The sequence below is a fragment of the Gadus morhua genome, chromosome 17 (genome assembly GCF_902167405.1).
Source record: "Gadus morhua chromosome 17, gadMor3.0, whole genome shotgun sequence".
Classification (NCBI taxonomy): Eukaryota; Metazoa; Chordata; class Actinopteri; order Gadiformes; family Gadidae; genus Gadus; species Gadus morhua.
This window is the reverse complement of record NC_044064.1, coordinates 8,162,498-8,188,885: the sequence shown is the minus strand read 5'-3', so window position 1 is coordinate 8,188,885 and position 26,388 is coordinate 8,162,498. Positions and strand designations below refer to the sequence as shown.

General features: G+C 45.7%; 2 protein-coding genes across 3 annotated transcripts in view; one reads left to right on the top strand and one right to left on the bottom strand.

The window, feature by feature from the left end:
- Positions 1-282: 282 nt before the first annotated feature.
- lrch4 (leucine-rich repeats and calponin homology (CH) domain containing 4) overlaps positions 283-26,388 on the bottom strand; it is a 310,321-nt gene continuing 284,215 nt past the window's right edge. Inside the window, exon 17 of the mRNA XM_030337837.1 lies at positions 283-438. Within this exon, the coding sequence (XP_030193697.1) occupies positions 298-438 (141 nt within the window). The 3' untranslated portion in view covers positions 283-297. The remainder of the gene's footprint in view (positions 439-26,388) is intronic.
- The window catches only part of fgf11a (fibroblast growth factor 11a), a 74,265-nt gene continuing 52,443 nt past the window's right edge, over positions 4,567-26,388 (top strand). For both annotated transcript variants that reach the window (XM_030337855.1, XM_030337854.1), the window contains exon 1: positions 4,567-4,860. In XM_030337855.1, the coding sequence (XP_030193715.1) occupies positions 4,668-4,860 (193 nt within the window). In that variant the 5' untranslated portion in view covers positions 4,567-4,667. The remainder of the gene's footprint in view (positions 4,861-26,388) is intronic.

Below are 26,388 nucleotides of genomic sequence, written 5' to 3'. Positions count from 1 at the left end.
ACTCTGCACAGCCACAAAGTTAAAAATCCTAACAAAAGAAAAGTATGAATCAACTTTAAAACAAGTTGCTCGACTTCAACTTGCCAAGTGCATAATTTATATAGGCCTACTTGAAAATCAAAAAAATCGAACGCCTGTTTTTACTTGTGAACACGGAAGAAATCCATCTTTCACTTTCAACAACCAATGATTACAAACCAAGTGTTTCATTGATTTTTTTTGGGGTACCATTTTGGACCTTTGGATGACAGCAAAATCAGTGGACGACGTGGAGCTAAGAGAAGGATGGAGCAGTGCTTAGCCTGTCCGCGGCTCTGGTCTGCTAGCGCGGCAGTGGCTGGCAGCAGTCGGCGCGAGGTCCACCAAGACCTGCACCGTGTGGGCCAGCCGACCCAAGCCCTCGTCCTCGGTGATCAACTGGGCGGCACAGATGGATTCCTGGGGGAGGAAAGGAAAAGGGTGAGGGACTGCATATCGGTGCATGTTTGTCGCTTTTCATTAGAGCCAACAGTAGTTGACCAAAGTGCTGTACACAAATACAATATTTTTGTGTACATAGGCAGAGATACGGACGCAGTAAGGTATTGCAGTAATACGAGTGATTGAAATTACCATTTAAACCACCAAAGTGGTCCAAGCACAATGAAAACAGTTCATACTTCAAGTCCCAATGGGCGCAGCCATCTTGAATTCTGTCTCAGAATTTCGCTCGGTCACCACTGAGTTCAACCGAGATGGCGAGATCGCCGTCCGAGGAAAAGGGGCGTGTTTGTGCGTGTCGCTAGGCCTCGGACCTCCGAGACGGATGGATATTAAAACGCACCATAAGTCCTTATCGAGCCACGACTACAGTTAAGTTGCTATTTGCTGAAATGTACTATAGTTTGAGTTTTAATTGGGTTGTTCAAATAATAGTTTTACGGCTTCTGTTGCAAATTCTGGATTTTGGGGGAAGGGGTGTTATTGGAATTTAATTATGATGATCCGCCACGCCCAGTGCCTCCATGCCATTGGTTAGCCGTACATCTCATGCCAATGACTTCATTTTTAATAGGTGTGGGTTTTAAAATTTCCTTTGGATGGGTCTGACTCTGGAATTGTGTGTGTGTGTGTGTGTGTGTGTGTGTGTGTGTGTGTGTGTGTGTGTGTGTGTGTGTGTGTGTGTGTGTGTGCATACGTGCGTGGGTGTGTGTGTGTGTGTGTGTGTTTTGTCATTGAGGACAAAGGGCATCATGTTTGTAATTGGTTTTGTTGGCCACAGGGGGAAGCAATGACAAGATCCAGCTAGAGGAGAACATGTATGATGTATCTGTCTACATGTGATGGGGATGGGTGCGTGTGGTGTGTGTGTTTTACCCCATTACACCGCACCATACCATCTCTGGGAAATGAAGACGAAGGTGATCATCTTCAGTGTGTCAGCCAGCCCACACCGCTTTTATTTTCAATTGTTAAAATAAATCAGCTATTGGGCGTCAGCTATCAGACAACTGATAATTGGTTTTCCAATAGCCCTAAGCCTTGCAAAAGGACACATTTGCAAAAAGAAATGTGCTCAAAACGCCTCGTTTTGAGCGAACGCCTCAACGCCTTACTTGTTCCACGGGGACGTTTAGTATGCTGGTGACAGAGCGAGGCAGAGACAGAGCGTGCGCGGTAAAGGATGAATGGAGTTTGAAAGACCAGACAGCAGAGAGGTGGAGGAGGAGTCAGACTGGAGGGGGGCGGAGTCAGAGGAACAGAGAGGGAAATGAATTAAAGGAGGGAGGGAGGGTGTGTGCTGGTGTCTCGTGTCTGGGTGGAGGAGCGAAGGAGAGATTGTGAAGTGCGCTCCCAGACCTCATCCGGCAACACACTCACACACACGCCACATGCGCAGACGCGCACACACACACACACACGCACACACAGATCTCCAGACTGCTTCTGTCTGAGCACTACATACACACACAGACAGCTCCAGTACCTTGTTAACGGAGATTCTAACACAAACACACAAACGCACACTCACACAGACACACACAAGCGCACACCCACAGATAGAAGCCAGGAGCGGGGCATCTGTAAGCGTAGCGAAGGGGAGCCGACTAGAAACACAGAACAACTGCATCCTCTTTCTTCCTCTTCCTCTTCATCACCACTTCAACTGCCACCGCCACCACTGCTGCTGCTGCTGCTGACTCTCACTCGTTTCATTCATTAAATGTTGCCTCTCTCGCCCGGTGATCACCTGTCCTCTCCGCTGTTTGGCTGAAGGACAGACTGCCTCTGACGGCTTTGCGTCGCGCACCAGCGAGAGAGAGACAGAAAGGGGGAGAGAGAGAGACGGGGAGAGGGAAATGAATTAAAGGAGGGAGGGAGGGTGTGTGCTGGTGTCTCGTGTCTGGGTGGAGGAGCGAAGGAGAGATTGTGAAGTGCGCTCCCAGACCTCATCCGGCAACACACTCACACACACGCCACATGCGCAGACGCGCACACACACACACACACGCACACACAGATCTCCAGACTGCTTCTGTCTGAGCACTACATACACACACAGACAGCTCCAGTACCTTGTTAACGGAGATTCTAACACAAACACACAAACGCACACTCACACAGACACACACAAGCGCACACCCACAGATAGAAGCCAGGAGCGGGGCATCTGTAAGCGTAGCGAAGGGGAGCCGACTAGAAACACAGAACAACTGCATCCTCTTTCTTCCTCTTCCTCTTCATCACCACTTCAACTGCCACCGCCACCACTGCTGCTGCTGCTGCTGACTCTCACTCGTTTCATTCATTAAATGTTGCCTCTCTCGCCCGGTGATCACCTGTCCTCTCCGCTGTTTGGCTGAAGGACAGACTGCCTCTGACGGCTTTGCGTCGCGCACCAGCGAGAGAGAGACAGAAAGGGGGAGAGAGAGAGACGGGGAGAGAGAGAGAGAGAGAGACAGAGCAAGAGGGGGGAGAGAGAGATAGATGAGGGCGAACAAGAGCGGATAGACTCTGCACTGCCAATCTCCTCTCTTTCTCCCTCACTCTCTCTGTACTCCTCCTCTCTCTCCCTCACACTCACTGTATCTCTCCCTCACTCTCTCAGCCTCTCTACTCTCCCCCTCTCTCTTCCTCTTCCTCCCTCTCTTCCGCTGCGCTCTCATACATGAATGTCACCCCTGTCGGTGGGAAAAGCCGGTAGATTCATCAAACCTCTCCCTCTCTCCCCCTTATCTCTCTCTCTCTGTCTCCCTTGCTGTGTCGGTCCTCCTCTGCTCTCTCTCTCTCTCTCTGTCGGTCTCTTCAGGTGAGAGCAAAGGGGTGACACCAGGCGAAGAGGAAGAAACGCAAAAGAAACGAAGAAGGATTTTTTGCATTTCTTCACCCGTCCGAAGACGTCCCACCAGCCGCCGGGAGCTCTGGGTAAATTTTTCGACTAGCCCCGGTCCCGTCTCAATCCTCCCCCAGCCCCCCCCCAAACCCTCCTCCCCTCCACCACCACCACCACCCCATCTCCTCTCCCTCTTATCTGTGTCTCGTCTTGTCGGTCGGAGCTGGAGGTGTTCCTAGGTGAGAGGGAGAGACAGAGAGGAGGGGAGAGCCAGGTCGCGGTGCGTCCCCCACGACGTGAGCAGCGGCCGGAGCCTCGTTCGACGTCCCGTCAACCTTTAGCCCACCAGAAGACGGGACGGTGTCACACTGCTCTGCCCGGTAGTGCGACCAGTCATTCTTCCAGGGACTGAAGAGAGCCGGACTCTAGACTCGAGTGGATCTCTCCCAGCCGGGGGTTCCTGGTTCTCAGTTCAAATCTTTCCCGTCTGTATTCTGGAGGTCCTGCCGTGAGATCCCCTCGTCCCAGGACTGTCAGGTGCAACTTCCAGCCCCCCGGCACGTTCCAGAGGTATAGGACTGAGGAGCGTGGGGACGCTCGCAGGGTGTTGACAGACGAGGGGACGACGGAGGCACCAGAGGGCGGGGGGCGGAGGGGGGGGTGCTACACCATTGGGACGCTAGGCCCCTGCTACTCTGACCGCGGTGGATATTGTGACGGGACATGAGTGGCCGTGATCGGAGCCGTCGGAACCGGAGCCCAGACGGAGACGGAGACGCGGCCCGGCCGGGGCTGAGCAGCTCAGAGAGAGAGACGGTGGACGGGCGAGGAGGTAACAGCTGGCGCGAGATCAGGACCTCCTAGGACTGGCCGTCGCGTACGGGCATCACCGCTGGACCCGCCGTACAGGACTTTGTGTTCCCTGGACGCTTTTGGTCTTCTTTTATTGATACAGGTAGCCCCATTTCTCTTTCTTTCTCTTTGATTCTTTCCTGCCTTTCTTTCTTCCAAACTCTTTTCTGCCTTTCCTTCTTTTTCTAGTTCTTTCCATCTCTTTATCTCTTTCATTCCCCCTCTCTCTCTCTCTCTCTCTCTCTCTCTCTCCTCCCTTCGTCCCTTCCTCTCCGTCTCCCCCCCCCCCCCCCGCCCTCCTCTCACCAACCCCTTCCCCCCGGACGTCTCTGCCTCCACCACCGCCTGCCCCACCACCGCCGCCTGCCCCCCCCCCCCCCCCCCCTGCCTCCAGCCTCAAGCACCGCTCCCGTCGCCCTGGGTCAGCGGGCAGGGGGGTGGCCCACGGAACCCCCCGACACCTGTGCGCCGCCGGACCCTCTGCACCTGAGGGGCCAACAAGATGGCCGCCCTCGCCAGCTCACTCATCCGGCAGCGGCGGGAGGTCAAGGACCCGCAGGCAAACCGGCAGATCGCCAACAAGCGCAAGCCCTGCCCCAAGAGCAACAAGTCGCTGTGCCAGAAGCAGATCCTCATCTTGATCTCCAAGGTTCGACTATGTGGCAGTCGAGGGAGAAAGATGGACAAAAGACCGGGTGAGTCCGGTTATAAGAGCTTCCAAACACACCCACGTCCACGCAAAACACACACGCAAGGGCTGCACTGCACTTAATTCGTCGTAAGAATGTGCGCCGGATGCCGGGGCCAGTGGATTGCGTCAGATACAGGGGGCCGTTTGGTGTTGGGGAGAATTTGAGCACAGAAAGAGACCAATACCAAGGTCGATGAAATGTCTCTCAGAGAAAAGCGGCAACATTCTTCCTCTGCTGAAAGATAGATGTGAGGGTGTTAGGATGTGTCTCATGGAAAGCCAGTCCATCAACCCATTCGCTCTGCCCTCAGCAGACCTCATCTGATTAACGGGCGGTTGGGCAGCTGGCGTAACCCGGGTTTAGCCCTGGTCGTGTTGATGCACCAGCGCCGTGTGTCCTTAACCCCGCACCGCACGCCCTGCTCCTCCTTCTCTCCCCTGGCTGTCCCCTGACCTCCTCCAGGGCTCTGCCTCAGCCCCGCTTGCTCGGCTCACGATTGATAACTGGATTTTGGATCTTGGCTTCGGCCGGACATCTCCATTAATCCGCCCTCCCCCCGTACCGAACATCGCGAACGTCCACCGCCTGTAATTTCTTCGTTCGCAACTTAATCGGAATGTTGGGAAACTTCCCAGAAACACTCTGGGGGGGGGGGTTACATCCCCCTCAGCCTCCGCAGAACGTGTGTGTGTGTGTGTGTGTGTGTGTGTGTGTGTGTGTGTGTGTGTGTGTGTGTGTGTGTGTGTGTGTGTGTGTGTGTAAAGGTCAGATGGGACAGGATTTGGATTCATTTGGCCTGATAAACAAGTGGATGCGCACACACACATGCACATAGACACAGATTCACGCACACTCAAATACACACACATGCACATAGACACAGATTCACGCACACACACACACACACACACACACACACACACACACACACACACACACACACACACACACACACACACACACACACACACACACACACACACACGCGCTGTTATGCTGACAGTAAGACCGTTATTGCAGATGTGTATGGGTTGCATGCAAGTGTTGGCCCCCAAACCTATTATATACTAGGTTAGTGTGGGTGTGGTTTGTGTGTGTGCCTTCATGTGTGCGCTACCTGTTTTATATTAGATTAGGCGTGTGTGTCGTCTTTCTGGCCAACCCGACACACAGACACATCGTGTGTGTGTGTGCGTTGGTATATGTGGTGCGCATGTGTGCCTCTGTGCACCCCTGCACGCCCCTATATAACCATAGTCTCCGTCGACTCGCAGGCTAACGTGCTCAAAAACACGCATAGAATGAACTCGGTGTGTTAGCCAGGTGATTTACGGTGACATTAAAACGTCCAGAAAGCCTCATTGGCCATTCTGGGACCCCCATTACTCCCTCCTCCCCAGCCCCCCCCCCCCCCCCAACCCCACTATTGTCCCCTGAAGGCGAGTGGGGAAACAGAGGTTGGCCTAATTTGTCTTTGTGTCTGTTGCATAATCAATGTAATTGCAAAATGATTCATTGACGATGAATCACAAAATACCATGGTGGGTGTGTGGCCTGGGTGGGGTCGGCAGATCTTGCCTTTCATGAGACTGTTGTAACTGTTTTGTTTTCTTTTGTTTTGTTATTCATGATATTACAGCGACATGCTGGTGGTAGCAGCTGTGGAATTCAAATGTTTTTGTTTTTTTTCTGGTGTGAATAAGTTTGGGCGATATTGCAGTTTGCTCTGTGGTTACAGTCAGCGTAACAATATTATGTTTGTGACAGAGAACACAGAATATGCTGTGTAAGCGGTGCTGCGTGACGGCCGAAGAGTCCCACATACACACACACAGACACACACACTCTCTCTCTCTCACACACACAGTTACACACACAGAAATGAATAACCTCATTATTATTAAAAACTTTCTTTCAATATTTAAAAATAACTTAAGACTTTGCACAAACCTTTATCCAAACCAAATGTAGAAAGCTTTCATTGATAGCTGTTAGGACATTTTGAGACTTGTAGTCAATTTCGTCCAAGCCTCTTAATGACGACATATATAATTCTCTTTTATTCTGAAACCTGTCACTGATAAGCAAGTTAGGCATCTTGCTCCAGGACGCAGACTGCGGGTCACACTGCGGACATTCGGGATCCACTACTCCGGCTCTGCTATATTTTCCTTTCTGCATCAAATGGCTGTTAAGGAAAACACTGCTGTGATCAAAACAGCATTGGTGCTCAGTATTGACAGTGTCCACTTATGTTCTCCTTGGACGTTCTGGTATTAAGGGCCAGGCTAACCTCCCTGCTAACCTAAAAACCCCTATCAAGGTGTGCCTTTAAGAACAGCTCGTCTTCAACCTTAATCTGCTAATCTAGACCGGCACCATCCGATACTGCACGCCTCTCCACTTACCTGTTAAGAGTATATGTAACTGGTGTCTGGTAGCGTTTGTGACGTGACTGCATGTTCTGGTGTGTGTGTGTGTGTGTGTGCGTTTGTTGTGGTGTGCGTTTGTATTTGTTTGTGTCTTTGTGTGTGTGTGTGTGTGTGTGTGTGTGTGTGTGTGTGTGTGTGTGTGTGTGTGTGTGTGTGTGTGTGCATTTGCGAGTTCTGGTGTGTGTATTTGTGTTGTGGTAAATGCGTGTGTGCATGTGTGTGTGCATGTGTGTGTGTATTCGTTTGTATTCGTGTGTGTGTGTGTGCATTTGCGAGTTCTGGTGTGTGTATTTGTGTTGTGGTAAGTGCGTGTGTGCATGTGTGTGTGCATGTGTGTGTGTATTTGTGTGTGTATTTGTGTGTGTGTGTGTGTGTGTGTGCGTATCCGTGTGTGTATCTGTTTGTGTGTGTGTGTGTGTGTGTGTGTGTGTGTGTATGTGTGTTTGTGTGTGTACTTGTGTGTGTGTTGTAGAAGGTAAGGTATTGCGATGCAGTCAAGCGGTTTGGAATATGTCCCTGTTGACGTGGATTTGATGAGTGGACTCACGGTGGCTCCGTGGTGGACAGGAGGAGGACTTGCTGAGCTGATGTATGACGGTGATGAATAGGATTCCTACTTCTCCCCAGGTCCTCGTTGCCTAGTTCCGGACAAAATGAACATTGTTATTTTCGAGGGTTGGATCAATGCAGTCAAATATTACTCATCGTTGATGCTACTGATAATCATTTATATTGAGATGATGATAATATAGATCAATATAATAATATTAAATAAATGTTGTGTACTGTATGTGGGAGGGTGCTTTTGTGCGTGTGTGTGTGTGTGTGTGTGCGTGTGACACCTCCATTACACCACTTGCTCTCACCTAAATCTTTGCTGCATAAGTACAGCTTTGCCACTTACCTCCCTTGTCTGTGTGTGTGTGTGTGTGTGTGTGTGTGTGTGTGTGTGTGTGTGTGTGTGTGTGTGTGTGTGTGTGTGTGTGTGTGTGTGTGTGTGTGTGTGTGTGTGTGTGTGTTGCAATGGCATTTATTACCTGTGAGCGCCAGGTTGATCGTGGTAAATTACTACATTGGGGGTGGAACAGCATCTTCATGTATTTCTACCTGTCCGTTGATTGGTCTCTCTCTCTCTCTCTCTCTCTCTCTCTCTCTCTCTCTCTCTCTCTCTCTCTCTCTCTCTCTCTCTCTCTCTCGCCTGTTTTGCCTGTCAGCAGAAAGCAAAGAGAGATGGCTTACGAGGAGGACATAAAAGAAAAGAGAACGAAAGGAAGAGAGAGAGAAAGGGGGAGGAAGGGGGGTATAACCATAGGGGTTGTGATTTAGAGGGGTCGGTGGTAAGTACCGTATGTGGCAGTGTGTGTCTTCATTATTCTCACTTGTCTGAATTTGTGTGGCTGTGTGAATGTGTGTGTGTGTGTGTGTGTGTGTGTGTGTGTGTGTGTGTGTGTGTGTGTCTGTGTGTGTCTGTGTCTGTGTCTAGACAACCAATATTTCTGACCTTTCGCTGCAAGGTTGCCCCGGCTAGGTTAAATTTGTGTGCTGTGGGTGTGCGCAAGGGAGGATTCTGCCTGGGGCCTCAGTTGACCCATGGCTAAGATTGTGTGTAGAATGATCCGGTAGTCCATCTGGGATGCTGGAGGGTCAGAGACAGAGAAGGTGTGTGTGTGTGTGTGTGTGTGTGTGTGTGTGTGTGTGTGTGTGTGTGTGTGTGTGTGTGTGTGTGTGTGTGTGTGTGTGTGTGTGTGTGTGTGTGTGTGTGTGTGGATATGTATGGGGGACATATGTGTGGGTGTGTGTGTTTCTTCATGTGTGTGTGCGTGTGTGTATTTCTGCTTGTGCGTCCGTCCGTGCGTGCGTGCGTGTGTGCGTGCGTGTGTGAAGGTACGTGTGTGTGTGTGTGTGTGTGTGTGTGTGTGTGTGTGTGTGTGTGTGTGTGTCTGGGGTGCTTGTGGACATTTGACATTTAAGGTGATAATAATTATTATACTAATTATAAGTAGAAATGAACAGCTTAACAGTTAAGGTATGGTCTTGTTATTAATTACTAATGTGTTCATGTCAAATAAGGTATTCATTATTTAATTACTAGTTACTGTTAATTAACTTTCATTTTTGTGTGTAAGGTGAATTTTTGCATTATTTCTTTGGGCCTTAATTAGCTTTCTTTGACTTTAACAGAATTCAAATAATTATTTTTATAAATCCCCCCAATATTTGGACTGACCAAATTTCAGTGCTTGATTCAAAACTTTAATTTCTCAAAGGCCGCCTATCTTTCAAAATATGTGAGTTCTGGAGTTTTACACAGTCCCACCTCTCTGACCTGTATCAACTGCATCTTTCGTTGCAAAAGTTGTGTGGTTTACCTGACCAGGCAAAAGTAGGAGAGATTCGGCAGTAGCAGAGGCGGATTATATGACTTCATGAAACACTGTGTTTGTATTGTGTATGTATATATATTTTTTTTTGTGTGTCTTAGAGAAACGGAGTGTGTGTTGTGTGAAATTTGCTGGTCCATGTTTGTATGTATGTGTGTCGTTCCCTAAAACACCACAAACAAACACACACGCACACAGATGTATCTTTGAGCGAGAGTTTGTGTATGAGGGGCCGCCTAGGAAATAATTATAATAATAACAATAATAATTCATACTTGGTTTTACACACACTATTATAATCTCGCATACACACCACTATACTCAGTTTTTGGCCGTGTTCTATAAAATATTCTAATCTAGAACAATCCGGGAGCTCCGGCGGGCATCCTAGAGCTGGTTCTCCAATGTTTCTTGTTCTTCCACTTCCACGTCAATCTGAAGCACACACTCCAGGAGTCCACACCGGCAACAATCTCTTTCTCCTCCATGTCGCTGTTCAATCTGGACTTCAAGGAGTCAAAGCCAAAGTTCCTTTCCCCCCCAATTCCTTCTCAACCATGGATGCATGCATGTTAAATTCCCCTCAGGGATCAGGTTTGATCTATTTATCAATGAAGCCTATTGTTATTATTTGCAATTAATCGTCTGCTCTGTGATGAAATCATGTGCTGTTTAATTTTGGGACAATTGCTGTACTGCCTATATCGAATTAAAAAAAATAGAGGCCCAACCTACTTCGCAAAAGATAATGATGATTCAAATTTCCCTTTTAGCCAATGAGGAAGTGAGAATTTAAACTGTCTTCCTGTTTGATTAAACCAACTTCTTTTCAATTATACTCTATCACACTGGTATACTCCCTCTCACACACTACTATACTCTCTCACATACCCAACTGCTGTATATGCTCTCTCAAAAACTACTTTACTCTCTTACCCCTACCCATCCCATCATCACCTCCCCTGCCCTCACTGCTACTCATTTCCACACACACACACACACACACACACACACACACACACACACACACACACACACACACACACACACACACACACACACACACACACACACACACACACACACACACACCTTCTAACCCTTTGCCTAACCCATACTAATGGCAACCTCAGCACCAGAGACAATTCAGCTCATTACAAGGTCAGCCTGACTCACACACACATGCATGTAGACACATACCATGAAGACACACTAACATTCACACACATACAAAGACACACACACACACACACACACACACACACACACACACACACACACACACACACACACACACACACACACACACACACACACACACACACACACACACAAAGTGAAGCTTCTGGAGACACACAGACGCACAAGGTTACTTAGCCATAGCACTATCATTGCATAAAACAGTACAGGCAGGTACACCATATTCACCCACACACACACAGCTATGCTCTAAGGACACACACACACACACACACACACACACACACACACACACACACACACACACACACAAGATGTCATGATAGTTTATGTGGGGTGTGTGCCGAGGACATAAAATTGTGCTTGTTTAGCATGTGCATGTGTGGCTGCCTCCCTGTCTCTGTGTGTGTGTGTGTGTGTGTGTGTGTGTGTGTGTGTGTGTGTGTGTGTGTGTGTGTGTGTGTGTGTGTGTGTGTGTGTGTGTGTGTGTGTGTGTGTGTGTGTGTTTTGTTCATTGTTTAGCAGCATTTGCAATGGGAGCATTGTATAACATTATATATTATTGGATCCAACTGGCTATCTCATGTGTATTGAAGTGCGTAAGAGACAATTATAGAAAGTTAAGGGTATGCTTTCGACCAATTCCACAAAGAGCGCCCAGGTTTTAATACACTACCCCGGTAGGCATTCAGATTATATCTCAATATCACTAAGGGAATCATAGAGAGTACTTCCCTAACCCATTGATTAAACAATGTGGCTTCACCGACTTCCATTGCAAAATAATTAGCCTCCGGGACAGCAGCGTAACAAATGCCGTGGCGTTTGCCTACACAGTAGGTTTATCTTCAGACAGAGACAGCCCAAAGACAGCAATGATGGGGCTAGGATCTACTGCCGCACAGCAAATGTAGGAGATTACTTCAAAACTCCTCACCTAAAAGTTACCTGGTTAAGTGCACAGCCTGGGACCAGGCGGACTCTGCCGAGACCTCGGCCACTCAGGGTTGGTGCCAGAGTATACAGTATTTTGTCCAATTTCTCATTTGAATAGTGTCATCGATGTAAGACTTTGAATTGGAGGAGACTGAGTTTTATGCAGAAAGAGGTGGTATGTATACGTTTTAAAACGTAACCTCATCAGAGAGTAAAACGTCCAAGTCCGACTTCCCTTGCCAGCTTAGCAAAATCCAACGCGTGGGGGCACTGATGTATTGTATGCTTTTACACGTTTTACAAAGCCTCCCTTTCCCAGAAGGGTCAAATTTCAGTATTACATCCATTGAATTTGTAGGTGGTAGAAAATGGAAAGTGCAGCTTACCAATACTTACTAAAACTAAGACCTGGAAATATTTGAAAAAATGGTTTGTAGGAATATCATGATATTTCTGCAGTATTTCAAATTAACTTTGCATGTGACGTCACGACGACTGGCTGGCGGGCAAGAGCAACGTTCTCTAGCAACGAAACTTAGTAACCTAATCGAGGATCTGCCAGGACATCGCCAGTTTTACCATACGAAACAAAAGTTTGTATTTTGAGGTGGAAACGATATGCCAGATAGTTGCTGTGCGATTGGATGCACTAACCGACGAGGAGTGAAGCCGTGGTTGTGTTTTCACCGGACACCATCCGAAAAGGAGAAAAACTGTATTATTGTCTTTAAGATTAGAATTTGCCATCAGTAATATATATTGTTTAATTACACATTATAATTAATATTATTTCAAAATGAAAATAACCCTCCCTCTGCCGTCATGGGGATCGCCAGCGTTGCCAGATTGGGCGGAAATGTTGGAGTTTTATTTCAGAGTGCAGCAAAAAGCTAGCCTGGCTCCGCCCGCCTACGTACTTCCGCTCAATTTGAATTTCCATTCAGTACTAGGTCTGGGTCTGCGGTATGTTACTGGGTTTTCTCCGTCTAAATTTTCAGCGAACAGAGTGAGTGGCTGAGACCAAGACGTTCTCGTTGACAGACATCGTCACACACGGTGATTGGTTTGTTTGCAGCCTGCGCGCAACGTGATTCCCGGCCAAACGTCAGCGATTGGTTATGGCAGATCCAGAGCGGCACTGGGTAGATCCAATAGTTTTAAACTTCAACAGACAACCGCCTACATGTGAGTTATTGTTTGTCCAATGAGTAGGTCCAGACTCTCTGTACAAATGAAATGAAGTAAGAGAGTCTGGTAGGACCAGGCTAGCAAAAAGCTCTGCTGCGCTGGAACTTCAGAAATGCTTGAGAAAATGTAACTTGTGTGGACGCTACTGCATTACTTGGTCAATAAAAGAGCTACTTAAAAGTTATCATTCATTCAACACAAATTGTGAAAGGCAGCATCCCTGCCAAGTCCCTCTCTGCAATACAAAATAATACAATCTGATTGAGTTTGTGCGCACCGAGGCGGGGGTATAAAATTTTTTACGATTTAAACCATGAAATGAAAGATGGACCAAACCCAAATTTAGCCATTACCATGAATAAATAATTCGATCGAATGGTCCAGTCATTTGTGGTCGTTTCAGGAATGTTTGGATAGCAGCAGTATTTGAGAAGCTTTGTAATGACTGAGGGTATTAGGAAGGAAATATGTAAAAAAAATTAAATAAAAAAAAAGTCAAATAAGTAGCAGAATATATCACAATAATAAATAATAATAAAATAAAATAAATGAATAATAAGATAAACTAAGATAGTGGTAATAAGTTATGAGGTGTAGTAAGGTGTGAAGTGTAGTGTAAAGTGTGGTTGCGTCGGAGCCTCAGTCTTCTCCTTTAGATGGTAAACAAACGTAAAACGAAACATACAAAAAAGAAATAATAACATTCATAGAGTGCCTATCTAAAGATTTGTAAACTGAAAGTCCTGCTGAGCCTAGTCGCACATGTCTACTCTATAGCTTACTCTCCAATAATCCCCTGGTGTCTTGTTTGTATCCTTCTGAGATAAACATGACAGAATGACAGCACATGCACCTCACCAAGGGACTGTGTGTGTGTGTTTGTGTTTGTTTACATGGCGATATAAATTCCTCCGTGGTTTTGTGCATCCACTCTGTACAGTCACTGAATATATTTGGTCCTGCTTTGTTTGTGTGTATGCTACTACAGTATGTTTTGTGTGTGGGTCTGTGTTTGTGTGTGTCTGTGTTTGCGTGTGTGTGTGTGTCTGTATTTGCGTGCGTGTGTGTGTGTTTTCGTGTGTGTGTGTCTGTGTTTGTGTGTGTGTTTCTCTTTGTGCGTGTGAGTGTCTGTGTTTGCGTGTGTGTCTGCGTTTGCGTGTGTGTGTGTGCGTGTGTTTGTGTATGTGTGTATGTGTGTATGTGTGTGTGCCTGTGTTTGCGTGTTTCTGTGTTCTGTCTGTGTTTGCCTGTGTCTGTGTTTGCGCTTGTGTGTCTGTCTGTGTGTGTGTCTGTGTGTGTGTCTGTGTGTGCGTCTGTGTGTGTGTGTGGTTGTGCTGCTCATGTTGTGGTGTGATTCATTGGTCCTCATCAGCCGCTCTCATTAAAGCCCAACGATTTATCAATAATGTTTGCAGAGTGGATTCTCACACACGCACACACATACACCAAGCAACGACAATTAACCGCCACACAACCACCAATCAACAATCCCACCAGACGTTGCCTCCACCCCGACGCCACGGTTACGCAAACTTTAGACCCCTACACCCCCCCTCCCTCCCGTCATCTTATCAAGGACATCGGCTTGTATCCAGGTATATATTAGGCATGAAGACAAAAAGTACATTTGAATTCATTATTATATTACAAACCTCATAACTCTACTACTACGAGCTGCGTATCACAACATACTAAGAGTGCACTTCTGCGATGGTGAAACAACTAAAGCGAATGAAATGCTCAGCTCAGGCCAAGAGACGGGCGGTGGCTGTGTGTGTGTGTGTGTGTGTGTGTGTGTGTGTGTGTGTGTGTGTGTGTGTGTGTGTGTGTGTGTGTGTGTATGTGTGTGTGCCTGTGCACGTGTGTGTGTGTGTGTGTGTGTGTGTGCGTGTCCGCGTGCGCGTGTGTGGCTGTGTGTGTGGCCTGTGTTGCTGAGGTTCCGCCAATCAGCCGGCCACAATATTTGCCCTGTCCCTGTGGTTGTAATGCATCGACATTTCAACAAATTGTTAAACATTATACTGTCACGTTCCCCTCTTACAAGACAAAGCATCATCCAGTAACAAAGCGCAGTACAGTCAACTATTTATATATAATAAAAAAAACACTCAATCGGCCAAGGGGCAAATCAAAAGCCACTGATTGGAATGACTCCAACCCTTCCAGTAATTAACTCAACTACATGCACCTGATGCTGATGGCACTGAGTCCACAATCAGACAGTTGGGAGCCAAGATGGCTGTATTGTCCCTGGCTGGTCGGCAGTTGGTCCGGCTGAGTGGCTCCGGACCAAAGAGAGGACTGCCCCAGCCAGTTACACCAGTAAAAAAAAAAGAGGTTCCTCTCGCTTCTGTTTTGATGTTAATATCGATTCTTTGAGCGAGTTTTTATTGTATCGCAGGACGCCAATGCCAGCCTATTAGTGTTAACGCTACCCTTTACAAAGGGCCTCTGTTATTTGTAATTTGATGTAACGATGATTAGCCATTAAAAGCTACTTTGAAAGCCGTCCGTTAGTGACATCACAAGTGGGGGAGTGTCCACTGAAATATTATGGACAGATTAGTCTGCCAGTTGGCACAGTCCACTGGGTGGGCTGGTATGCTGGGCCATCCATCATACACCTGGCGATAGAATAGGGCTCCTTTAACCTACATCAGGTTATCAGCACTGTAACAAAGAGGACATCAGAGCACTGTGCTCCACATCCCTTTCTAGTAGTCGCCGTCCGGTTGGTTACCGTTTGGGTTTGTATGCTCCGTCCTCTCTTCTCTGTGTGTGCCCACGCACCAGATGTTGTGTATGAAATGATTCCCAGGATAAACGGTTGCAAGATGGCAACATTTGGCCCCATCTAATGATCAATGATGGCCCTCGCCAGCGGCTTCTGCCGGGGTGATTGATGTGTGAAGTCTCTCTCTCTCTCTCTCTCTCTCTCTCTCTCTCTCTCTCTCTCTCTCTCTCTCTCTCTCCCTCTCTCTCTCTCAAGATAGAGAACAATTTGGGGAAGGGGGTATAACTCATCATTAGCCAATCAAATATAATCTTTCAGAGTATTTAGTGTTTGCTTCACTGCTGTTTTCACATGAGAATGTTTTAAGATATTTCCCTTTTGTGAGCATTTTGTGCCGTGACAATACTTGAGACCAGACATCATGACTGAAAGGGAAAGTGAAAACAGTGAGTGAGCAGTTTGTGTGTGTGTGTGTGTGTGTGTGTGTGTGTGTGTGTGTGTGTGTGTGTGTGTGTGTGTGTGTGTGTGTGTGTGTGTGTGTGTGTGTGTGTGTGTGTCACAGACATTGGTAGGCACGGTAAGCAACAGGTTGTGACGAGCCAGCACACCTCAAGGGGGAGGGACTAACCAGAAAGGTATCCAATCACACAACGCCAGCTGACCATGCATTTTGCACTTCGATCGCCCCCCTGTGCCCAAGTGTATTCATACCGACACACACACACAGGCTCCGACGTTTAAATGTCAAAAGTGATCTGTGCACTTATGCATACATTAGCCGTCCGGTCTGAGACGTCTTACTTTCCATCAGATAATTACCATGCTGCTGTCGTAGTACGCAGAACACAGGACGCCCCGCTGGGACAAATGGCCAACGACCGCCCAGTCAGCATCTTTGTAGGAACCCCTCCCCCACCACGAGCACCACCTCCACCAGCACCTCCTCCACCACCACCAGCACCACCTCCACCACCACCACCAGCACCACCAACGTTTTTCTAATATCCATGCTTCGTTCAATGTCACTAAGCTCAGACTCTGTGTGTGCGCGTGCGTGTGCGTGTGTGCGTGTGTGTGTATTTATGCATACTTAGTAAACAGAGCATTCCTGTCTTGTGTTTTTGCCATCAACAACAGTGTCGTAATCACAATTATTAAAATGCCAGGGACAGTAAATCGCACATTAGCATTTTATATATGATCAATTTGCCGCATGGTTTGCGTACGGAGGGGAGCGTGTCCACTACGTGCAGCATATCACAATAACAGCACAGGGAACAGACCGGCATGAATGGAAAGAAGGGAAGAGAGGGAGGGAGGTCTGCTCAGGGAGGCCGATGGGATAATAGCTAGAGCGTTAGCGAGGTAGGTAAGTTAGGCTAAGTTCAGTTTTAAGGTAGTTAGCTATTGTTGATGAGTCGAAGGTTAGCTATCTGAATAAATCTAGGCTGTTAATTAGCTAGCTAGTTCAAGGCAGGTAGGTTGTTGGTTAACAAGCTTAATGAGGTTGGTCATCCTGTTAGTTAACTATGAGGGAATTTATAACAAAATGAATGTAAAAAAAATAGACATCAATGAATGTAAAATAAATAATAAATATGAGTAAAATAAACAAAGTATCTGCATTATTGGCCATGGTCCAAGCTCAGGCCATATTCCAATCAGTCAGCCGTACATTGTAGAGTGTATAATGTATTTGTTTATGATATAAATCATTAACACACAACAATCTATTCCTGTTCCCTTCCAACCAATCAATTCTGCTTGGCTTCAAAGTGAAATATAATTTGCAGATCATTAGAAGATGCATATACCTTACAATGTACAAGAGAACAATATCCATTCATTAATCAGGCAATTGTAGTAATACACAGATAACAATGATGCAATAGGATTGAGGGCCAAGCTTTCAAATTCCATCCATCTCCATGAACATCACTTCGTCCTGACTTCACTTAAATGACCAACATTAAGCTTCCATTTTAGTCATTTATTAAAAAGAAAAACTGAATATAGTTCACTTCTGCTGTGGCTGTCTGTTACCTAGGAACATTCATAAAAAGCTGTTTGCTAGTGTGTATGTACTTGGAAGCACGTTACCGCATAGACAGAAAGTCAAGGGCGCATTTGGCGTGATGGGTCACATGTTTGTCCCTTTAGGGACATCGTATACATTTTCAAAACATATTCATATAAACATATATACTGTGTGTGTGTGTGTGTGTGTGTGTGTGTGTGTGTGTGTGTGTGTGTGTGTGTGTGTGTGTGTGTGTGCCCGTGCGTATACTCCTCTGCAGAACACAGGTGCATGACAAGTCCTTCACTTTAATGCGACATCAATCTCCCAACACAGTGCACAACCCTAACACTGCGTACGCTCGCACCCACATACACACACACACACAAATATAAACACATGATAACTTTTCTGGCTGCAGATCAACTGAGGGGCTTGATGTGTTTACCTGAGACCTCCTTTTGAAGAGACCATTGCTAAAGAGCGAGAGAAGGTGCAGAGAATGAGGTGAAATGATGAGGCACATTCTGCATCTTTATTTCCTGGAAAACATTCACAAACCCGCGCTCACAACCTGCGCTATTTAATTTGTCGGAATACGTAGAGCAGCAGGAATCTGTCAAAGAAGCAGACACCCCACGGAATGTCAATAGTTCTCGTAACCCTTTTTTTAATGGGGATTTTCTTGTTTTTGTGTATTGTCCACACATGGCAAAATTGCGAAAACAGCAATCTTTGAATTTTTGCCTTAAAATAAGCCCGTAATTTAGAGAAAACATGCCAACCAGTTAACTATCCACTCTGCTTCGAACACCGTTAGCGTTCTTTTTGCAGGTCATTGAAATGTAATTTCCAAGGCACCTCAACGTTTCTGCCAAGGAAAAAGGTGTGTATTGAGGAGCTCTGTGTGGAGCTCTGTCTGTGAGGCGGGATGTTGATGGCCGCGTCCGAGAGAGGGTTAAGCTTCTCGGATAACGCCAGGGTGTGTTAACCTGACTCTCGCCAGATGAATTTCGGTCCACCCAGCTCCACTCGTCCATCTGGGAGCGCTCCCGTTGGGCGGGATTTGGGGACCAGATTCAATGGTAGAGCCGATCAGGACCGCCGGGCGGGATTAGTATAGATGTGACGCGGCGGAGAAGCGAATGTTTTGATTCAGACAACAATGGCGGCTCACATCGAGGAAGCAAGCGTCAACATTGATGCGGCTATTTAATCCGTGTTGTCCAATCCAGCGAGTATTCTTTATTTAAAAAAACATCAGAGAACGGCTGCGTCGCTCTCATCAGCATCGCAGGGTTGTTTAGGTGGAACGAAATTCATCTGGCGAGAGTCAAGTTAAGGGTGTGTGGCTCATTTGATATAGAGCATCGGTCAATATAACGTCAGGTTAGACAACAACCGTACAAAAAAAATTAACACAAAGTTGCCACGGTTCTTTACCATGGTGATAACACGCCCTCGTCCGTAGCCTATTAGTCCTTCAGCCCAAAACGCGTCGTCCTAAATCTCATCGTGTTCGAATTAAAGATGAAACAGGGGATTCACTTACTCTTAAACTATACTAAATTGTTCAGGGCTGTGTAGTATATGAGTGTGTCCCATCAGCTAATAAATGGCATCAGACAAGGATGTACCCTGACTGGCAGGTAGGATTCGGCCTTGTCACCTCGCAGCCATCTCTGATCCAACACTAGCTGGGTGGGGGGGAACTGAATGCAGAGTTTTGCAGTAACCTTGAGATGTAGATTTACTCATAGCACTGAAAAAAGATCTGAATGATTTGCAAGTCACAAGCTTTTCCATTTCCCTTTGTCATTGCTTACATGTTAAGCTGTAGGTTTTGTTAAAAAAATAAAATTGCCGCAATATAAACTTTCTCGCTATGCCAATCAGAATTGTTTTGACTGACGGATGCCTTACGATTTCAAATCTTTGTTCACGTCTTCCCTAACCCTTCACCCAGAGGCCTCTCTCTCTCTCTCTCTCTCTCTCTCTCTCTCTCTCTCTCTCTCTCTCTCTCTCTCTCTCTCTCTCTCTCTCTCTCTCTCTCTCTCTCTCTCTCTCTCATTGCAGCTTGTCAGATATTTAACATGTTATGCATAAAATATTCAATCCATTTACAGTATAGAAATTATTGATATGATTTCTAGATTAATGCCACAAGAAAGCTGCAGGCAAGTGAGACAGATATTAACAAAGCAGCATGGATCATTTCCTTCTGTTTCGAAATAGTACGTACATTATTATCCTGTGTTTTGAATCTTGTGTGTTGCTACTGATTGACCTCACCATAACCTAGGCTACATTAACCTGTTGTTTGTGGATTTTACAGTGAGGCATTTATTTGTGCAGACAGGGATATCGTTCTTTCATCTTTTCTATTAATTAATTTTATTGTATGACAATGTTTATATGTGAAGCACTTTGAGTCTGCCTTGTGTATGAAAATTGCTATGTAAATAAAGTTGCCTTGCCTTTCATATGGTTTTATATGCTATTTTGCATAGATTTACACAATAAACACTAAGTGATGATAGGGCTATGATGTTTGCCCATGTATCTACAGTAAATTAAGAAACGGGATTGTAATATAATAAGTAGTGAAGTTACTTTTCAAATACAGTAACTAGTAAAGTAATCTCATTACAATTTACAGAAGTAACTAGTAATAAGTAACTAATTACTTTTTTTGAGTAACTACCCCAAAACTGTTAAGACCCTTATTATACTACCAAAGAAGTATCGGGCTACTTTTATCCTTTTAAGTGGTTTAAAATAGCGATTTAGTTTTTACCATAAAACATGCCCCTATCGTTCCAATTTCATAGCGTTTTGATAGAATCGGCTAAAAACAGCCAACTGAAGAATGCGTCTATGTGTGTTTTTGTGCTCCAAAACGAACGTTCCAACTCGTTATCATACAAAACATGTCCCAAATCCATTTTACACCGGAATTGTTCTTTAATTGTCAAGTTCAGACGGGCGAAAGTGGGAAACACGTTGTCTCCGATGCATCGAGATACAAAGTATGAAAAAGAAGGATGTTCAGGGTAATCTTTGTGCTAGCTAACATATTAGCTAGCTTTATAAACTTACTTTTAAAACAACTAATAACATTAAGGTTTAAATGTTGAGTTCAACTATCTGTATTGGTATGCTGATGTCTGAAAGCTACCAGTTTCAAAATCAAAAATGTGCCAAAATTGTGTTATGAATTCATATTCATAACACAACTATTATTATTAGTTCCTAGCTACTATTTCTCCAAGGGGGAAGTGGAAATTTATGATCTCTGAGTTATAATCGAACGCAGCAAAAGGCTTTTTGTAAATGTCTTCTAGTCTAGTGTTTTTCAACCTGTGGCTGAAATGGGTGGGTGGAATTGGGGGCATTACTGGTACGTGTGGTTACTGCATGGGTTTTTATTTTTCAATGATTTTTCCAATGATGTCATGTGCTAGTTTGTGTATGCTGAATAAACAACCTGGGACCATAAGCAGCTTTGCTGACTTGACCCTACTGACCACGGCCTTCTTTAAGTTCTAAATCTGTATATGGGTACTCTTTGATCAGCCACTGCATGTGTATTCATAAAAAAATGTAACCGTTATCATATGAGGTTGTCCGTGAAAGGTCTTGATGACAATTTAGGCCAACACCTAAAGTCATAGATTGGGAACCACTGATCTAGTCCATTCCTTAGTGGCAGATAACTGCAACTTCTTAATCATCCCAACTAGACCTTTATTCTTCATGTCACACTGATAGCACAGACCAAATTACATGAAACATTTATTTAACAAAAAAACGTGCAGTTTTATGAATGTTTAATAATTGGTATTGTTACAACCATTATAGTTCAACCCAATCTCAGGGAAATACGTGACACTGTCACGTCATTTAATCTATTCATTCGTGATCTGGGACACGTAATTTCAACTTCTTCGTGCCAAAAAGCACAAATTTCTAACAATATGACAACTTTTCGCCATCTGTTTCTACTTTCACCTTTGATTCTGAGAAATTGTGACAATTCACGGATGTATTTAATGCAGGTGCGCTGCTCTGTAGGCAAACCGCGACGGAAAAAAGGTAGCTGCTTCATCTCTTCTTTTTAGAATGAGTTGAAATTTGTGAAATTAAATTACGTGTCCAAGATCATGAATGATTAGATTAAATGACGTGATGTGACAGTGTCACGTATTTCCGTGAGACTGGGTTGTATAGATACTGATCGGCAGAACCAATAGATCCCACGCCCTAGAGATGAGGGCTCTCTCTTTCTCCTCAGGTTCCTTCCTCCTCCCACGCTGATTTCTGGCTTTGAGTGTTTCCTTGCCCTTCTGTAATGTGTAAAGCCCTTTGAAACACGGTAACTATGATTAAGGACCATACACATATATCGGATTTTGACTTTGAAAGTTTAAAAAGGCTGAGAAAGTGCGAGTGAGAGAGCCAGGAGAGGACCAGGATAGATTGGGTTGGCTCTCCTTGAGTTTCCACCCTCTCTGGATCACGGGGGTAGGGCTCTGTGGAGGCCTAGGGAACATGGATGGTTTATGGCATGCCGCCATTTTAGCTTCCCATCAGGCACACAGCAAGGAAGAGAGAAAGGTAGGGAGACAGATAGAGAGACAGAACGAGAGACCGGACAAGAGAGAGGGAGAGTACAAAAAAGCTCGAAAGGAAAATGAGTTGTAAAGCACAGTTGGGCGTAAACAGTGAAGGGTAGAATAAACTCTAACAAAGTCTATTCTGTCTGCACCAGTCTTTTAGCTGAAAGATTTGCTGTTTTTTGGCATTGGTACAAAGAGGCCAACTAAATCTTTGCGCTATGTAAAGTTATGTAAGCTCATGTTTGTGTGCCACTGTTTCCAAAGATGTCGGTCCATCTGAGCCGCCTACATTCCTGTGGGGGGACGTCTTGACATCTGTGTAGAGGTAATGCATTAGTAAAGGTTTTTTGAGTCAGAAATTAAATGAGTCAAAAGGACGGAGATTTGATTCCCCAGCGAAGGGCCGTGCCGGTATCAGCCGGCTTCTTGTCCTTGGTCCAGGAGGAGAGATCTAGCGGGCTGTCCAAATAAATCACACTTTGTGTCTGACGTTGTGTCTGTGCAGACATCATTAGAGGCACTGTCTACCGTCCTATCAGGGAATCATGTTGGCTCCATAAAGGGACAGGCTTTTTACCATTTGGTTTAACCTCTCATCCATAAGCATGTCTTGATTTATACTGCCCTTGTTAAAAAAATCGCTCAGCTCAACCTACACTGCCGATTTTGTGGGAATGATAAAAGCACCTACACTTATATTCACGTTAATAACTGTCGAAAAAGTTAATTGATGACCACCGCAAAGAATATGGTGGTCGTAATAAATTACGGGGCAGGTCAAATAGGCTTGGATAAATGAATACATCGCTATCTTCATCTTTTTTCTATTCCTCTTTTTTGAAATTTGTGTAATGAAAGGTAGCCCCTCCCTCCCCCCTCCCCCCCTCCCCCCCTCCCCTCCCTCCCTCCCTCCCTCCCTCAACCCGACGGCTCTCTCAGGGACTCAAAGTGAATTGGAAGATGTTTTGATTAGAAAGGATAAGGACAGACCGTCTGACCTCTAACTGAGAGAGAGGCAGCGAGAGATCGAGAGTGGAGGCTGGGTGGGGAGGGGGAGGGAGAGAGAATAGGGTGCTGCCGAGGATGGTAGGAGATGAGGAAGATAGAGAGGAAGAGTGGCAGTGGTAAGGGATTGAGGAAAGATGAGTGTCTTGCAGTGGTATCTTGTGGAGTGGAGCAGTACTTTATACAATATCAATCAAAGTAATGGGCCTCTTCTGAGGTTTTTTGTTTGTTATCTGGACTAGAAACGTCCTGTTGGGTTTGACACGATAATTTTATCACATTGGCAACAAAGTGGAGATCCACAGCAAAGCTGCGTCAATTGATAATTTTATCGATATAGTACATTTATTATGAATCTTTTTTATTTTATTTTTTTATTTGTACATGTATGGAAAAGGCAGTGGGGATGGACAGGGAAGGGGACCCTGGGTCCTTTCCCCGGGAACCTGTGGCCCCTAAAATACATCTGGCTCTATGTGGTTAGCACACTAGCGAGTTCAGCTAACGAGCCGCCCCTAAAACCAACAGCCAAAGACACACAGCTTCATTAGCGTAACACTCCTAATGATTTTGTCAATGTGGAAACAAATCTCACACATTAAATATAAACCAACAGAGTTAAAGCACCGGAGCTGTGGTGTTTGTGGTTGGTTGGGTCTATCGGCTTGCTTTCAGTTGGGTCCTCACTTCATGGTTGTCTCCGGTGCAGCGTCGGAGCCGGCATGAAAGGTATTGACTTCTTGTCAGGGCTCCTGAAAGTTTAGTGGTTTAGGAGGGAAACAGCTTCAACCCAGCTGGTGTCGCTACATCTCTATTCCGGTGGAGAACAGCCTGAGGGATATCCTGCCACACTGAGTGAATTCTGACTAAACTATGGAGCTTATGCCTTGGCTTTGTTTTTCTCCACATGTTTGATTGTGCAGTTGTTTAGTGTTGTATCATGATGGGTGGAGTGCAGACATTTTGTGCTTAAGTATCAAGTATTGAGATCGAGGGGAATTCAAATGTGCGAAAAACGCAAAAAAATAAATGTGAATGTCGAAAAATTGTGTTTGGTATGTGAGGGTATTCAGACATATGAGTGTAAAGGGTGCATCAGCTACCAACGTCGATTTAGTCCATTCCCTTTGTAGGGTGACTCACGCACCATCTTGTGGTGACTTGATATTCCCTGCGTGGCTGCCATGGTTTGATGTATACCAGCCCTGACTGTGACATGTCCTCTGGTACTAGAGGAGACGTCATTGGGTTTTTCCTCAAGGTTTTCATTTGACTGATGTATATATTTCTTCAATTTGTAACCTAGCATGTTAGACCTTAAGGGCAAATTTCGTTTTGTACGTTTTCTTTTCTGGACCTCAAAATGAAAGATGAATACAATGATGAGACTAAGAGATGGCAAAGATTGGGTAATTACCAAAACAGACAATTGGATATGAAGTCCAATAACACTTCTTGTGTGTGGCCGAACAATGCTGTAACGTGCAATGGCGGTAGCACTGCAGCTCTGGACTGCTGCCGTTCAGCTTGGAGAAGAAAGGGGTTGCGTGAGATAAGGGCCACTTATGTCTCGGTGTGCTTGAAAGCGATAGAGGCAGATAGGGAACAGGGATGGATGGCTGGAAGGATGCAGCGGGGAGTGTGGGGGGGGGACAGGAAGTGGAATTACATCAACTGATGGAAGGACTTTAAGGTTTTAAGAGGTAGTGTTGTGCAATTGCTATGCCTTAAGGACATAAAGGCACTGGGTTCAATCTCCATTTCCACATCCTATCCTGTCGTTTAAATAACCTAAACCAGGGATTTAAAAAAGTAATAACACAACCATGTAAAGTACTTGTCATTGAATGTCATTCCCAGTTGCATTTACATAAGGGGATTTTGCAGACGCTTATCGAAAGCGACTTACAAACATTCATTCACACATTCACACACCAATGGCGGAGCCAACCACGCAGGGCGACAGCCAGCTCATCAGGGGCAGTCAGGGTTGGGCGTCTTGCTCAGGGACACCTCGACACCTCAAGCCGAGGATTGAACTAGCAACCTTCCGGTTACCAGTCAACCCGCCCTCTGCCACCCATTTCAACATTTGAATCCTTAAACGTGCTAGGACTCACGAATATATGCCTGTTCCCCTGGATCTGGACTCTGGCTGGGGCTGGGGGTCTAGCTGGGGTCTACTATGGCAGCTTGGGGGCTTCACACACCCATAGGGAGGACATTATCAAGAGCTCGGCATAAAGGGTTGGAATGATTGCTGCATGCAAGGCGCCGTGGCCTCAGCCATTACTCGGTGAGAAGATACCGGACAGATTGAGTAACTGTTTGGGTGTATTGTGTGTAGGTGTGTGTTTGTATGTCTGAGGCTTTGAGTGTCTATTATGCTGCCATTTTCTGCTCCTGTATCTCACCCTGGAGAAATCTTTTATCATAGCGAGATATCTCTCCTGTCTGTCAGAAACACACAAACACACACACACACACACACACACACACACACACACACACACACACACACACACACACACACACACACACACACACACAGTCATCTCGGTTCCATTTGCATAAACTGGGGCTTTTAGCAATGCCCTTGTACCCCTTCAATGACAGCACACACACACACACACACATACACACACACACACATACACCTACACAGACACAAACACACATAGGCTCTTGCACACACCAGCTTCATACGTTTTTCCTTATATTGATTTATCGTTAAAGCATTGCCCATAATGACCTTGCTCTCTTCATCCACATCGTCTCAAAACCCTCAGACGCAACCTCCCCCCATGAGCGCCCACCGGCCTTCGATCCCAGAGGAACCCCCTGTTGATTGGCTGCTCGTTGATTATTGTTAATCCTCATGTAAAGGGGCATGGCCGACAATGACCAGAAAAACGCTGTGCATGTACCTAGTTATGAATGTATCATTTAGAATTGATACACTATTGGCCATCATGTTCTAGAGCTTGTATCAAAGTTAAATTTAATCGATCCATGCTCT